General features: G+C 38.5%; 1 protein-coding gene across 2 annotated transcripts; it reads left to right on the top strand.

The window, feature by feature from the left end:
- Nucleotides 1–1,311: 1,311 nt before the first annotated feature.
- Nucleotides 1,312–8,684, top strand: LOC107228182 (dimodular nonribosomal peptide synthase). Of its 2 annotated transcripts, none has more exons than XM_046735176.1 (12): nucleotides 1,312–1,436; nucleotides 2,557–2,689; nucleotides 2,948–3,229; nucleotides 3,648–3,800; nucleotides 3,913–4,139; nucleotides 4,255–4,528; nucleotides 4,604–4,771; nucleotides 5,372–5,568; nucleotides 5,783–5,972; nucleotides 6,057–6,420; nucleotides 6,516–6,963; nucleotides 7,096–8,684. In XM_046735176.1, the coding sequence occupies exons 2-12, from the start codon at nucleotides 2,557–2,559 to the stop codon at nucleotides 7,231–7,233; spliced, it is 2,574 nt and encodes an 857-aa protein (XP_046591132.1). In that variant the 5' UTR covers nucleotides 1,312–1,436; the 3' UTR covers nucleotides 7,234–8,684. The 2 variants fall into 2 exon arrangements, with proteins under 2 accessions (XP_046591132.1, XP_046591131.1); XM_046735175.1 differs by having other exon boundaries at nucleotides 1,331–1,436; nucleotides 2,513–2,689.
- Nucleotides 8,685–11,360: the final 2,676 nt, after the last annotated feature.

Genomic DNA, 11,360 nt, shown 5'->3' with positions numbered 1-11,360 from the left:
GAGAGGAAGGCCAGAGGATTGTCGAATTTGGTCGAAACGAGTTTCATTGAATGACGAATCTTTCGCCTCGATTTTCCGCCGAAAATCTTCCGAGTGATTCTCGACATACTTATTCGGCTAGACTCTTTGTAGTGAATGAATATAATAAAAATTTTGAGGATCTATTTTGTAAATCTAAATAATCTTCCGATTCTTCAAAGACCACGCAAGTATTTTCTTAACATTCCGCTTTTTTTGTTGCAAGAATAATTATTATCACCCCGAAAATAAAACGTCGAGTTTTTACAGGATCTCGACGACAGGCCTTTTTCAAGGTATCAAGACTTGTGTGTAACCAATTTTTATCCGACGAAATCCCGGGAACAAATCAACGGATTTTAATGATCTCGGTTTCAATCGACAGGACTTTGCTTCACTTAGAACTGATCAAATTTTGGGGCTGATGAATTGAGTAGTTTTTGAGTTATGAGAATGAAGATAAAAAATAAATAAAAATTACGGTGTCTCCACGATGAATTGAGGGATTCCAATGATTTCAGTCTCAATCGGCACTTCGCAGCTTGAGTATAAATTGATTTTGCAATTTTTAATCGGCCTTGTGGTTTTTACTTATTCAAATGAAAAAATTAAACAATTTTCATCATTGTTGTTCGTATATATCAATGTGTATAGACCTACAGCGCATCTTACTATAGGCGGAAATTGTGGTGGCATTAAGACTTAAGCTGGCAGAATCAAGGTCAGCTGAATAGACAAGTTGTTCAAAAATGAACCCGTAGTCTGGAATAAATTAAGGAATCTGGTTTCAGCTTACCCACAGTAGGCTGCAATGTAGTACGAAGAATTGTTTATACTTGTTCCGATTACTTGGAATAAATGAGGAAACCTGTTTCTGATTGCATAATATTGAAAATTATGTCAAGATACCTCGGATTACTGCAGCGTGAAGTTGCATAAATATTCCAATGGGTACATCCGAAACATCTGATAAGTAATATATTTGAAATCACTTTGAATGCCTCATAGTACTTAATTGGAATCGATTACTGCCACAATACGTGTGTATTATGAATAAATCACCCGTCTTGCGACGTCATTGTATAGATTTCCTAAAAGATTCGGTAATTTTTAATTTCGATGAAAAATAATCAGATGTGAAAGGCTGGTGTGCGTTTTACTCTCAAGCTCATAGTTACAAACCAGTTTACGCAGACGTCACTTGTGAATACTAGCGGAATGATAATGAGAATTCGTGACTTGTACTTCTCGAGAGTATAGCGTTTATTAACAGATTATACCATATCGTTTCAAATACAAGCTTAATTTCCAGCATAGCGAGATCGCCCAGCGACGAGTCAACATAACAGAGCTCCACGGTAGAGCAATTTGCTAGATAAGATTCACTAGCAGCATTGAATCTGATTCATCAGACCAGGGTAAGTCTTATTTTCTTCATACAGTATCTCATGCATTGCATTAATATTGTTTGAGATTTGTTAAACACGTAACTGGGAATCGATATTAACCGTAATTGAATTATCACCGAGACTCGCAAGGAATCCTAGGCAAGTTCAGCTCCGCTGCTTTTGATCTAATTCAGACATTCTGTAGTGCATCGACAACTAAGAGACCCGTATTTATTTTCATGTGCTTATAAACGGTTTCAAGGGGTGAAAACGACCCCTAAAGAAAGGACCTGACAGGGTGGTTTCTCAATTTCGGTACCCTTCGATCAACATCCAAGGGGTTCACCTATCTACGATTCCTCGTTAAGCTTGCGGTTAGTTTCTGACTTTGAAGCGTAAACTGTTAAAAATTTCTGTATGGAACTTCCTAGACTGTATTGAAAGTTTTATTCCGATACGGAACAGTGAGTTCACCACATGTTTACTGATGATTCGACTTACAAATACAATAAATTTACCACACAATTAGGTGAATTCAAAATACTTATTTGTGTTGCTCTGATAAATTTTAGTAAAATTTGAACCTGGCCTTTGAACGGCATCGAAGCTATATCGCACACATATGGCTTGGACGATTTTCGCGAAATTTGTCACGTGGATGTTTTCGAGGTCGGTGAGAGTTCAGTGCAAATATGCCCTCGAATGATAGAACTTCAAAATGGCGAATCCAATATTGCGGACAGTTACATAATGATTTACTCGATTCGCATGACGATTGATAGACGGGAGTTGTCGCGATCCTTGATTACGAATCCGCCTTGAAAATTGAGAAATTCGAAATGCCGGAATCAATATGGTGGACAAAAATGCAAAAATTGATTTGAATCGCATGAAACTTGATCGGTACTCGAGAGTTTTTGATGCCGCAATAACGAATCCGAACTTGAATACTTTTTTCCGCATTTAGGGCATGAACAGTGAAATTTTTGTTACCACTCAAGAGATTGATCATTTTTGCAACACCATAAAATCCTAGAGAAACCACCAGGAAAACCACGAGTTGGATCACTGAAATTACTAAACTGTTTATTTTTCCAAAATTTAAGCAACAAACGTTTCGTATCATTCGATTAACCGATATCAACTATAGATGAGTTCGTTGGAAGAGCCGTCAATTCTCAAGGGGAACACTGTCGACAGAAGCAATGAGGAGGTTTTCAGTCACAAAGTATTCTCTCAAGTGGCGGTCAACAATCCAAATCACACGGCAATTATCTACGAAGGTGAGTTTATTCATCCTGTGACACGTGTCACACAATCACTTTGTCAAAATGACGGAGAATCCTGAACTGCGTGAAGTCTTGGCATCAAAATTTTTGTAGACATACGTTTTGACTCATTTCTAAGAATAAAGCTCTACTTTTCAGGGTAAAGAAATGTTGACTGAGTGAGCATTCAATGATAAGAAAGTGTTTTTTTACCCGTCAGGTAAGTGGGAAAAATGTGTAGATTTTGACTAACGGGTAATGCTCACCTTACAGATGAGCGTGGCGAAGAAACAAGGTTGACTTTCAGTCAGCTCGAAGCGAGGACCAATCAGCTGTCACGAGTCCTGGCGAAACGCTGTCGTCGATCCTCGATCAACGGCGTTGATGCAATCGTGGCGATTTCGATGCGGCCTACGGACCGACTTCCGACCCTCTTGCTGGCTACCTTGAAGGCCGGGATGGCCTACCTTCCCCTGGATCCAGAGTTTCCGGTTCCCAGGGTTAGGCACATTCTCACCGAGGCTGAGCCCCTCATCGTGGTCACCGAAGAAGGAGGTGAGGGACGATCCATTGTGGAAAGTGGAATCGATGGTAGATTCCTCGCAGCTTACAAATTGACTTGTCTCTGAGGTTCGAGAAATAAGCGTTGGATACACCAGGTTTAAGATTGACAAATTAAAATCATAATGCGAGATTCGGAATGAACAACTACGATCAACACCCATACCTACAACTTTCTCTTTCTACGTTGGAAAAAGAATTTTCGAATTCCTCTTCTCAGCGTTTTCATGTTACGAAATCTCAGTTCTAGCAATTAACGGAGGTAAAGAATCCGCAGGACGTGAGATGCGTTTATAGAAGCCAAAAGTTCACAGGCAATGACTCGTATGCGAAAAGTGGTCCAGAGAATCTCTCGTCTAAGCGTGCCTCATGACTCTGAATAATTTTCATCTATTCTGTTGATTCGTTTCAGCCGACATGACAATATACGAGGGCACACCTGCCATCACGTACGAGAAGCTTCTGGAAGAAGCCAGCAACGAGTCGACACAGAACATGGATTTGGACGCGTGTCAAGACCTGGCGATCGTTTTATACACTTCGGGAAGCACGGGGGTGCCGAAAGGCAAGTACATTGTGATTTGGCTGAAATTCGAGCTCACGTGAGCTCGAAGGTTTCAAAAAAGGAAATTTCTCGGAACGAATAAGAAGGATTCAATTTCTGCATTTTTCGCCAGGCGTTAAACTGCTCCACGATACTCTGATAAATTCGCTTCGCTGGCAGTGGAATGTGATACCTTATTCGCCGACAGAGGAAAGATGCGTTTTCAAAGCAACTGTGACTTCCGTCGACAGTGTGCCCGAAATCTGGGGCCCTTTGCTTCAGGGAAGGTGCATCGTCGTTGTTCCAAAGCACATCACAAGGGACCCTCAGAGGCTCGTTCAACTTTTGGAGAAACACAAGGTGATTAAACGATCCGAATCAGAAGATTCGGCCACGTGAAACGAGATTCGGAAAGAAGACGAAACTCTCCTTTCCTTTGACCTTGAAATACCTGACTATCGAACTGTTTCTGCAGATCGAACGGCTGGCACAAGTCCCGTCATTGTTAAGGACTATCCTGATGTATCTGGACATGCAGCAGGACAAGCATCTCCTTAAAAACTTGAAACTCTGGATTTGTTCAGGCGAAGTCTTACCTCTTCCAGTGGCCGAACAATTCTTGGCCACATTCCCATCAGGCGAACACACGTTGGCCAATTTATGGGGTGGCACTGAGCTTACGGGCGATGTCACATATCATTTGATCAATCACCCTAAACAGCTCAAGGGTCTGGACAAAGTACCGATTGGTAAGCCGAGAGTTTTCAATCACCGAATGAACATGGCTCGAATATTATCCAGAAATCTTTAATTCCGTTTCCAAGGTAAGCCGGCAGAGAACTGCATTCTATATGTTGTGGATAAGAAGCTGCAACTCGTGCCGCCAGGAGAATTGGGCGAGGTGGTTTGCGCAGGGAAATACTTGGCGGCCGGTTACGTAAAAGGAAGGGATCCGCATCGTTTCGTGGACAATCCACATTCTTCGGATCCAGGTGAGTAAATGAAAGACACGGACATGTACTCGATGCCTTTCTTTGCAAGCTATCCGATACCCAGAGTAACACACTTGTCGATATTGGACTACTTGATCGGTTGACCGTTAACGGATCACGCATAAACCTTTTTGTAATAACTCTGATATTTCTCAATGGATTTGGGCGAAAATTGATACACTTCCATTTCGGGGGTCACTGAATCCAAATTCGAAAGAAGAATTAAAAAATTTGATATTAGGGATTCAAAATGGCGGCTTCGAATTCCGGTAATTATAACCAGGCCTCAGCAGCCTTGTTCCCAAAAGTAAAAAATTAGAACAACTCTTTCGAAACTTGTTACTAATAATTACAAAGTTTTGCCACCAGCAATTTCGAAGTTTTGCTTGACTGTATTTTGACTAAAAGTCAATCCACAGTCGACTTGTACATCGTTACCGACAAAGAATGAACAATTTAGCGAGCATTTGTGAACGTATGATTGACATATAGTCAACTATTGGCTTCGGATACACCCGAATTATTTCTGCCCGAAGTAAGCGAAATATGAAGTGAACCGGTGTTGGTGGAAAAATAATAAAGTTACTATTCCACCTGCAGAATACTCGAGGATTTATCGTACCGGTGACTACGCAAGGATTGTGAAAGGCATATTAATTTACGAAGGCAGAATGGACAACCAAATTAAGGTCCGAGGACATCGGGTCGACATCGCAGAAGTGGAAAAAGCTGTCCTGGCATCTCCTGCCATCGACAAAGCGGTCGTCCTCTGTTTCAAACCCGGTGAACTTTCGCAGGTAAATGAAAAGAGAAAAAGAGTACAAAGAGCGTAAAAACCTTTCAGAGACATTGCGAAATACATTTCTCATCATACTGACAAAGAAACATCGATGCTGGTAATAGAAATACTAACAATCCTGCTCCTTGATCGAGTTTAGTCAAGAGTACACGAATAGTGCCGTATAGTGTTCAAGTTTTGTTCACTCTGACGGATTGCTGACCCTGTTACAGGCTCTCGTTTCGTACGTGACGGTTAAAAACAACACCCGTGTTTCCGGATCAGATATTGAATCTCATCTCCGCACCATCTTACCTCCTCACATGATACCGCATGTCATAGTGATCGATTCCATTCCGTTATTGGAAAACGGAAAGGCTGACAGACAGAGGCTTTTGAAGCGATACGAATTGATGAGCAGCGGTGAGGAAAAAATAATCCTAAGATATCGAAAACTGAATCACGACTTCACTTTTTCTTCAACTTCTTATTCACATTGTTACGCAGAAAAGGATATCGCCGTCGATTGCGACTACGAAAATGTCCCGCCGCCTCTTCTTCCTTTAGCCCGCGTCCTTTTTCCCACGGTAGCATCGGTGATCGGAAGTAGCGCTCGAGCCGCGGTGACGATCGACGCGAACTTTTACGATCTGGGGGGAAACTCTTTGAATTCGGTCTACACCGTCACCAGACTTCTTGACCAAGGCTACCGCATCGGAATAACTGACTTCATACGCGCGAAGAACATGGGAGAGATACTGCGGAGGATGAGGATCGACTCGGAATCAGACTTCGATGAGCCTCCGTCCGAAGATGGAGAACGTTACGTCCTCGAGGAGCTTAATGACTCACATAGAAATGACGTTATCGAGTGAGTATGCATATCAATTCCGTCGATCGAAAAGCTCTCGCGATGATTGAGTTCCTTCGGAATAAACCTAATCTGTCCTCACCTTTGAAATCCAGGATGATCACCGACAGTTATCACAGGACATCCGACCTGGAAAAGTGGTTGCCACCTGTCATTACCAGAGAACATTTCTCCGAAGTGATACACAAGCTTTGGGATCCTCTGGTGGAGCAGGGATTGAGTTTCGTACTGAAATCCACGTCTGGCGAGGCGCTAGGAGTTACGTTGAATTTCGACGCGAGAGACGAGCCTGAGGTGACGATAAATTCGATGATGACGGTGATATTCGACTTTTTCGAGTACCTTGAAGAGCCGATCCGAGAGGGACAGCTACCCAAGGGAAAGGGACAGATTTTTCACGGCTTCATGATTGGAACCAACAGCCGTGTCACTACAGCTGAGAATGTCGCTCTCGTAAAGGAGATGGAGGATCATATGATCAGAGTAGCCAGGCAGAAGGGCTTTGCTGGAATATTAGCAACAAACGTCAACCCGCTTACGCAGGTGATTGGCTTTTGGAGTTTCATTTCCTTCTCCGTATCTAAAACTTTAAGATGGAACGTTACGAGAATATAGAAAATAACACCTCTATCTAGTTGCCAAATGTAAAACTAACTTACCAATTTATCCTGACAGCAATTGGCGACTGATGTCTATCACTACGAAGTCTTACTGGACTACCAGGTCAACAAATACGTCGCTTCTGACGGTTCAACGCCGTTCGGAGAGGCGCCCGATAGTCAAAGAGCACTCTGCTGCTGGAAAAAAGTTTAGCAATTTTTCAACAGGAGGCCTGTAAATTGTTTGTAGTTTCTTACGTGCAACGTAGTACCGCTAGTTATTAACAGTCAATATCTGGGCGTTATTATTTGATGAATTTGATTCAAATATTGGTTATCCGGTGAAAATCAAACCAACCGGCAATGCAATTTGACGCCAAGTTCCAAGACTCACTTTGGATTGACAATGAATTCTCCTCCCTTGATAGTTCTCGAAATCACTGTCTATCCTCAGTGGGAATTAATTAACGCAATTAAATTTGGCTCTGCGTGATCCGCGGCGACTAGACACCGGATGAACTACTCAACAATGTACAAATTTTTTAATAGAACGCCGTTGAAGTGTCGAGCGATGGTTAGAAGGTTATTAAACGATTCGACTCGTAATTTAGATTTATGCACAATAACAAAAATTACATTAAAAAATGATAATCAATTTAAAGTAATATCAGTAAGCGTAGTTTTACAAAAAAAAAATGCTATGTTCTAACAAAAATATAATGCTTGGAATCCAATAATTTGAGGTCGTTCTGATTACGCACATTACTCCTTGAACGATTCAAAATGAGTTTTATTATCAGAGTTCATTGACTCTGTACAAATAGAAAATTAAATTTCACTCAAAGATCCGTCCTCTGGGCAACTCTAATATAAACTCCGTCGCTGTAAAGGTTGATTCAGAACTGTTACACTTGGAATACCGTTGAGAACTGTCGCTATGAAACTCGTGCCGGTTCTACAACGAGAAGTTTACGATACGAATCATGTTTATATTAGGGTGCGTTTGTGCTTACCAGTTGGCAATATAGCTTTATTGTTTGAACATTTCAAATACACAATTGAATACATAATATGTGTCTAAGTTTTTCCATTTCATCTACGCAATAGAATGAGGATTCGTATTGTCGGTTACGGTCTGTTGTAAATTTATATCAAATAAATATCGCCTCAACAAATGAACATGCCGAACAAGATCGTAACCGGAATGAAAAATCCTCGATTTACGCATATCACGAAAAATCTGACATAAATTTATATGTAAATGAATATGATATAGATACTAAATATTCATTATAATACATAATAATCTCCGATATATAATAATTTACGTCTCCCGTATGCTTACATAATATGGATAAGTTTAATGTATACTTCGTTACGAGTTCACGGTGAATATTCGAAAGGTTCGGTGGACGTATCGATTAGAAACAGTTTTTCATCCACCATGGAAAAACGAGGGTGAAAGAAAGAACATTGAATTATACAAAAACACTTTTATATCCAGAAACATTATCTTGTCGAGTTATAACAGCCGTATAGAAATTTTTTAAATTGCCTTTCACGTATGTATATCTATATTCCCCGTATTATGTCGTATATTTTATAAATTTGTATGCAATATTGTATAATATGTATACATACTTCGAAATATAGAATTATAAGTAATGGCTACTTTTTTCGGTTATTGACGCGATAGGATCGAGCTTTGTAACAACGGGAAATGCATTTCGTTACGATGATTAATTACATTGCAACGTGCAATCGATAAAAATCAATTTTTCTCGTGCAAACTTTATTCGATTCCTTGAATAAACCTGAATTCGATCATCGAAGCTTGAAATATAATTTTATTAATTTATTTTTTTAAATTTTTTTTATGTCTTTTACCTAACCCTATCATTATCATTATTTATGTTAATATTAATATTGATTTTACTACCGTATTCCTCTAATTGATCAAACGCAATTTGTATAACCGTCGTGTGTATTTTCAGGCGTGCGTGTATATTTTATATGCCTCTTTTGAAAATCTTCATCGATTTCGTTTTAGATTAAATATCGGCGTGGCGTGAAATCGTCCGTTTTCTTTATTTCTTCTTTTTCATCGACGCTAATTACGCGGCGTCGTAGGCAAATATTGACTTCGATTGTACACTATAAGGACACGTTTCAATTGATTTACTGTTCGTACGGACATTATTGTACCTACACTAATTAGCTATATACCGTAATTGTGTCATCGTTAAATTTAACGAAACAGAGAACAGAAAATTATTTTCTAAAGAACGAACAAATCGGAGATAAATCGATACCGCTTGCCGATCTCATTTTTCAATAACTGAAAACAAAGCCGTTCATCCGGTACGTATCATTAATTTCGTGTGCGTAATTTAGAAAAATACGATGCTGATGAAAACTCGCCAGGTGATTGCAATTTACACAATACATCAGGTCGATACAGATATCGATTATTTATTCTTCTCCTTTCTTGGGCTCGTTTCAACGCTACGACAATTTATCCAAATTTCATTTCCAAACTACCTGGAGCTCTACTGATATTACGCGATAACGAAGCATTTTTATATAGTATCTGAATATCAGAATTTCGAACTATTCAAAGCCGTAAGTATATTACATGTGAAGTTCATTTATGAATTACTGTTGTTATTATTGAACGAATGGCCGAATACAATTGGATGTTTAACCTCGATTTACGTAAATGAAATTGAAACGGAATTGGAGCGTCGAAATTATGTCGCTATTCTATCATACACAGATATATGCGGATTTCTGTAAAAGTTTTCATAATTTTCCAATCCGTTGTCTCATCCAGGTCATCCGTAATCGATAAATCGTTCAACGGGTTAATATAAATATATATATATATATATATATATATATATATATATATATATATATATATAATACATAATATGTAAAGCTTGATATTCGTTAATAATTGTAATAATTAACATATAACATTAAATATCTAAATACGAATAATGTATTTTATAATTTACACTGCTTATTAATTACTGCGCAGTCCTCGTCATCACATTCTCGCATTTATACAGGTCTGTATACGCAAAATATCTTCTTTCGCGTGCAGCTCCAGTTTTTAATATTATCCCATTAACCGCGAACTCCGATCACACATTCGATTAGTTGCGTTTTTAAAGAATCATTCTTTACTTTTCCAGGGAAAGGATTGACCGGGAAATTTTTTAACACCGTTTCAAGTTTTCGAACGCCGAGAAACTGGCCAATATGCAACATTTCTTATTCCGCAACTTTCTCAGCATAATAATGCGGAATTCGTTACGCGGTGTATAAAATCGGTATGTCAAATATTAAATAAATACTATTGGAAATTTTTTTCTCATTCTAATTGTCTTTAATTCTGGATTTCTTATTTCAAGCAAAACTGTTTCGGTTTCGATTTATTTATTTAACGCCGCGGTTGAGAAGAAAATACGTATTTGGAATTATTATTTTTTTCACAAGTAGAATCAGGCGAAAATGGTAAAGAGAATCTTTTACAAGTTTGATACTGTTCGTCGAATTTCACAGTCAGTCTTACAATCAGTCTTTCGAAACTGGAATCGAAAAATCAAATTACGGTGCAAGTTCATCGATGATATTTGATAATCCTATACGAGCAATGCGAGAGATGAAAAAGTATTTTTTTCACCTCCGTGTACGGTATACAATTTAGCCAGTTTCTTTGGAATCGCGTTATTATTTATCAACATTATGCTTCGTTCTATATTCGATCATGAAATCTCGGATATTGACGCGATTTCGAGATCTTGCTGCAATTTTTATCCTTTCACGCAGGCAAAATTTTCATGGAATAATTTTTATATGTGTGTGTGTGTATATATATATATGTGTGTGTGTGTATATATATGTATATATAAATGTTTAACGACATTGAACATATTTATGATACATTGTTTTATACTTGTTACGCATAATATTGAATATCGTGTGAGAATTTTAAGATACATATATATATATATATATATGTATATATATAATATCCGTAGCTCGCCGGCGAACACGAAAAATAAATCTCACTCTTTATGGCATCGAAATAATGTGAACTCATAACTACAAAGCATAAACCTAGATTAGGATCGTTTAAATTTAGGATTACGGTAGAATCATCGATTCAATGATTTATCCAATTTCGATAAGGATTTTAAATATCGATTCATATTGTATTAATTGACATCGATACATCGTTTGATCCTACCCACTTGGTGAATAAATCTAATCTCTCGTTTTTTTTGACATCGAAATATTTAATCATAATAAATCTTACGTTATAATTGAATT

The sequence above is a fragment of the Neodiprion lecontei genome, chromosome 3 (assembly GCF_021901455.1).
Source record: "Neodiprion lecontei isolate iyNeoLeco1 chromosome 3, iyNeoLeco1.1, whole genome shotgun sequence".
In the NCBI taxonomy this organism is placed as follows: domain Eukaryota; kingdom Metazoa; phylum Arthropoda; class Insecta; order Hymenoptera; family Diprionidae; genus Neodiprion; species Neodiprion lecontei.
Note: the sequence above shows the minus strand (reverse complement) of the source record. Positions and strands in the feature narration are given on the sequence as shown.

What these genes read in the sequence shown, in the direction of transcription:
- LOC107228182 (XM_046735176.1), top strand. Translation starts at nt 2,557, where the DNA reads ATGAGTTCGTTGGAAGAGCCGTCAATTCTCAAGGGGAACACTGTCGAC. An exon ending in AAGCACGGGGGTGCCGAAAG is followed by an intron (nt 3,801 to 3,912) that starts GCAAGTACATTG and finishes ATTTTTCGCCAG; the next exon opens with GCGTTAAACTGCTCCACGAT. An exon ending in TCTGGACAAAGTACCGATTG is followed by an intron (nt 4,529 to 4,603) that starts GTAAGCCGAGAG and finishes TCCGTTTCCAAG; the next exon opens with GTAAGCCGGCAGAGAACTGC.